Here is a 5,038-nt window from a genome sequence, read left to right on the forward strand (position 1 = left end):
GCGTTTAAAAATAGACTAATTTAATTCTAACATTGTAAAACCATTTTAGAAAAATACATAATTTTCAAAAATGTTTTCCCCATTGTTTCATAATATCTGAAACCCATTTCAAGAAGACAAGAAGCACTTCATAAATTATAAATTTCTTATTTTTTTGTGATCACATAATTTTTTGGTTGTAGTACCCACAAACAACTGTGTAAAATGTATCATTTGCTAAAAGACGCCATTTTGCAAACTTATCTTTAAATAAATGAAACTTGCAAAAATATTCTTAAAGAATATTATTTTTTTCTCATTCTTTATAATATATTCTGTCTTTTTGTATAAAAATTAACGACCAGGCGCGTAGGAACGTTTTGGATTAAGGGAGTACAGCTTGAATGCTCATTTTTTCGCCCCCCTCATCGACAGGCTGTTTGCACCCCTTCTAAAACCATTTGGCACCCTTTTCAAACCAGTTTGGCGCCCCTATCCAATTTCAAGGGGGCTACATGGTACCCATCTTTTAAATAAGTTATATAGGGTGTATACCCATATTTCACTTATTTTAAAAGTTGAAGTTCATTTTTTTTAAACACCACTTAAAACAACCTTGCCCAAGTCTGAAGAATTGTAAACATTTTTGGATTCAATAAATGTGATTCTGGGTGAAATGTATGAGACGTTTCATTTAAATACCTTCGAAATTTATATTAATTAGTCTGTGGTCACCCATTGAGTAAGGTAGTGGGTTTAAAATTTCAATTTTTTTTCAAAACATTTAGTTTGAAATTTAATTATCCATTGAAACGTTTTTGCTAAAACAAATGGCAATTGTATTTTGATCACTACTGTTGTAAGAACCTGCATAAAACCTTTATGACTCTGCTTAAGGTGCACATATATGTTTTTGGTTCAATAATTGTGATTTCGTACGAAGAACTAGCATTTATTAAAATTATTATATTGTTTAGCTCAAAGCAGTTTAGCTGCTGAAGAGTTTCATATTGAAAAATATTTTGTCTGAATTTATTAAAATCAAGATTGAGGAACAAGAAACAGCTGGATTTGAGTAAGTTTCATCTCGAGTATCTCCATCAATGGCAAACAGACAAGATAGCTGAAGCTGATAATTTCAAATAACATCAACTGCTAAATTAAATGAAGTATTAAAGAGCAGAAAAGTCACGTTTATAATTAAATTTTTTAATTTCACAGAAATACAAGTGTTGACGAACGTTGGCAGAATTTTTTAATTTTATTAATAAATTTGAAATTATGAACTTTAATAACGGTATAAATTTTAAGAGGATTTTTTAGTATAATTTTATATTACCTGTAAAAAGAATCTTGTTGGTGTTTTTGTTGATGTAGTAATATGTTTTGTTCACTTAACCTGATTTAACTCTTGCTGTATCACGTTTTTCATATAAATTATTCATCAATAAAATAGTTTTATCTATTTAAATTTAAAATTGCTTTTCAAGTAACATTTGTTTAGATCACTTATGTACCACTATTATGTAGTAACTGATATTTAGAATTAAGTTTGGGTAGGCCTATAGCAATAGCCTATTGTTAAATTACAGTAAAAACAATAGGAAATGAATGACATGTTGGAACAACAGTAATTTTCACAACAGGATAATAAGGTACTATTGTAAAAATTACCGTAAACGCAACGGGAAATTTAATGTTGGAACAATTGTAAATTCACTGTTATTTGTACTTCATATTTCTCGTGTCTAGAACAGATTTTTAATTGCAGCCTTGCTACGTTTACAGGAAAAAAATACCTGTAATTTTACAGGAAGTTTCCTGGTAATTTTGTACACCTCCGTTTTTTTCGAGTGCAGCCTCGGAGATGAAGACTTTTGGTAATATTATATACTTCTGCAACAATTTATCCTTAAATAGTGACACTATAGTAGAATCCTACTATAGTTTATTATATTCTGAGATTTTGCGATGTGCCGCTTTGAGCGACCGAAAAGACAACTCCATATTTTTAAAGAAGGTAGCCCTATATTTTTAACGAAGGTAGTCCTATATTTTTAACGAAGGTAGTCCTATATTTTTAACGAAGGTAGGCCTATATTTTTAACGAAGGTAGTCCTATATTTTTATACAAGTTAGGCCTATATTTTTAAACAAAGTAGGCCTATATTTTTATTCAAGTTAGGCCTATATTTTTAACGAAGGTAGGCCTATATTTTTAAACAAAGTAGGCCTATATTTTTAAACAAAGTAGCCCTATATTTTTTAACAAGGTAGGCCTATATTTTTATACAAGGTAGCCCTATATTTTTAAACAAGGTAGCCCTATATTTCTGAAGGTAGGTCTATATTTTAAAAGAAGGTAGACCTATATTTCTAAAAGGTGGCCGTATATTTCTAAAGGTAGGCCTATATTTCTAAAAGGTAGCCCTATATTTCTAAAAGGTAGCGCTATATTTCTGAGGGTAGGCCTATATTTCTGAGGGTAGGCCTATATTTCTAAAAGGTAGCCCTATATTTTCTGCGAATTTTGTCCTGGATGGCGTGCCATAATTTTCACCGTTTTACTCCTTTCTATGGAAAAAAAGTCGGGTATTGTCCCCTCGCCGTTTGGCCCGCGGCAGTTTCTACTTGCAGGTGTGGGTGATTCAACCCCTGCGGACACCCCCCTTCTCTCGACTTGCTCATTGTCATCTTTTTTTTGACCGCGAGTGCTAGAATTCTCTGGCTTCATTTCCAAAAATGTCATCCGACGAAGAGCAGCAAGAGTCAATGTAAGCTAAAATTTGGCCTATTTTTTATTTTACATTTCTTAAAAAATGATTTTCGTTAGTCCCGAAGAAGACCGAGCGCATTCCGCGGGAAATGTCACCCCCCCCTCCCCCCATTCCGGCGGCAGTGTAAGTTGAAATTGGTCAAATTTCTTTTACATTTCTTTAAAAAATATGTAAATATCATAGCCCCGCTGGAGGTCGAGGACGCCTCCAGATAATGCAACGAATGCTGGCGCGTAGACTAGCTAATGGCCCCATCGGAGAAGCGTGAGTCGCATTTGGTCTAATTTTTCTACATTTCTTAAAAAATATGATTTTCATTAGTCCAAGACCACCCCCGCAAATTCCGGGGTACGGGCGGGGGATGCTACAACGTCCTCGTTGCGTAAGAAGAAATTTAACTAATCTAAATAAAAAAATAATAATATTTCTTTAGCCTACCGCCACGTTACCCGATGTGATCGTGGACACGATACCACCCCCGGTGGTCCTGGACGCGGTACCACCCCCGCGAATTCCAGGGTACGGGCATGGTCGTCCTGTCCCGGTGAACGGGCCTGCCCTCCCCGTGCCGGGGTACGGGCGTGGCCGCCCCGTCATACCCGACCCGTAAGTTATTATCCTTTTAAAATTTCGGTTATTTTTTTAAATATATTTTTATCGTTAGCGGCTGTCAACTCCCCGGTGGGCGGGGCATCTTTCAATATCGTCGTTGCGTAAGAAGAAATTTAACTAATCTAAAATATTAATATTAATAATAATGAAAATGATATTTCTTTAGCCTACCGCGGAGTTACCCGACGTGGTCCTCGACGCGGTCCAGGCCATTCTAGCCGCGGCGCTGGCCGAGAGGGCGCATTAATGTCTTGAGTATGTCTTACCTTTTTAATCGGTGCTCCGGAAATTTTATTAAAACCTATTTCTTTTTTCCAGGTAAATTTTTAAAAAAATCAAATACTCGTTCTTATTCCACCTATAATTTTTTTGAAAGAATCAGTGATGGAAGGGTAAAAAAGAAGCCCCCTAATATAGTTAGAAACCCCTTTAGTACTTACACTAGCTTCTTTTTTGAAATTTCAGCAGTATATTTCGGAATTTACTTAATAAAAAATCTTGCCCGGGCGCGATATATTTTTTTTCCCCGGGGTGCATGAGTCATCCGAGAGATATTAATACCGGGGGGAGCTCCCGGGTTTGCGTCATTTCGTATTCGGGTTTCGAAGCGTTAAGATGTCTTACGATTTGGGTAGCAGGAAACAAGATGCTAACTTTCAGCGGAAAATCAATTTTCGCTGGCGTTTAGGAAAAAATTCGTGTCTATCAATTGGTTTAAAAGGTGAGGACCTGGAAATATTCTTTTTCAACGACGTTACTTTCCAATCCTCGATATGTCTCCCGCCTGTAGCTTTTAATAAGATGTATCAAAATTGGTATCTCATTGAATCACATACTAGAGAAGTTGAGAAAAATAAATTTAGTCTCGAGCTTGCCAAAATTGGGGGTCGTACTTTTGAACTTTTAGCTAGTAAAGGAAACGTTACTCTTTTGGCTTATAAAAGTTTCGGGAAAAAAGAGGAATTCCAACTTGGGGAAGCGGGTATCCTAGCTTTAAATTTATGTATCCACGCCGTCGACAAACATTTGACTGAAATTGAGAAGGAGAGGCCCTGTATTGAAGCGATGTTCGAAGTTCTCAAACTTCACGTTCAACGAGTTGCCGGCTACCCTGACAGCGAAGATTTTGAAGAGATCCATTTCGGCCAAGGAGATTCTGATATATTTCCAGACGTAATGCGTAAATTTGGTTGTTATTCGAGTCCGTTCAATATTATAAGCGATTATACTAATCTAATTGAGAGGCGTAACCTGTCATCTGCTCTTCAAGCGTATAATTTGTTCTTCTTGTGTTTTACTCAGTTACCTAGCCTGGTGTATTATCAAAATTAAAAAATGAAAAAAATATATGTCTTGTTATTCAACTAATATTAGGCAATTGAATGCGCGTCGACTTATTCCTACAAAAAAGAGCAACATTCTTGGCTTGCTATTGTCGGAAAAAAAAGAGGGGGACCCCTGGCGCGTAGAAGTCAGCGGCTTTAACGGTCATTGTAAGTATCCATAAAAGGACGGGTGGTGAACGAGGCTCTGGCGCGTCGACTTATTCCTACAAAAAAAGAGCGAGTGGCATTCTTGGCTTGCTATTGTCGGAAAAAAAGAGGGGGGCCCATTGTAAGTATCCATAAAAGGACGGGTGGTGAACGAGGCTCTGTAAAAACGCCGGAGGC

General features: G+C 36.4%; 1 protein-coding gene across 1 annotated transcript; it reads left to right on the plus strand.

The window, feature by feature from the left end:
- The first annotated feature begins 2,964 nt into the window (after positions 1-2,964).
- LOC149932787 (uncharacterized) lies at positions 2,965-3,615 on the plus strand. Its single transcript, XM_090157178.1, has 5 exons — positions 2,965-3,020; positions 3,078-3,138; positions 3,190-3,362; positions 3,421-3,469; positions 3,535-3,615. Exons 1-5 carry the CDS (start codon positions 2,971-2,973, stop codon positions 3,613-3,615), a joined length of 414 nt encoding a protein of 137 aa, XP_090013304.1. The 5' UTR covers positions 2,965-2,970.
- The last annotated feature ends 1,423 nt before the right edge of the window (positions 3,616-5,038 follow it).

This window comes from Leiobunum rupestre, chromosome 8, assembly GCF_980474605.1.
Source record: "Leiobunum rupestre chromosome 8, qqLeiRupe1.1.hap1, whole genome shotgun sequence".
Lineage (NCBI taxonomy): Eukaryota > Metazoa > Arthropoda > Arachnida > Opiliones > Sclerosomatidae > Leiobunum > Leiobunum rupestre.

Excerpts from the sequence above, each read along its gene's own strand:
- LOC149932787 (XM_090157178.1), top strand. The coding sequence starts at position 2,971 with ATGCAACGAATGCTGGCGCGTAGACTAGCTAATGGCCCCATCGGAGAA. Across the intron at positions 3,021-3,077 it reads AATGGCCCCATCGGAGAAGC|TCCAAGACCACCCCCGCAAA; the intron begins GTGAGTCGCATT and ends GATTTTCATTAG. Across the intron at positions 3,139-3,189 it reads TGCTACAACGTCCTCGTTGC|CCTACCGCCACGTTACCCGA; the intron begins GTAAGAAGAAAT and ends ATATTTCTTTAG.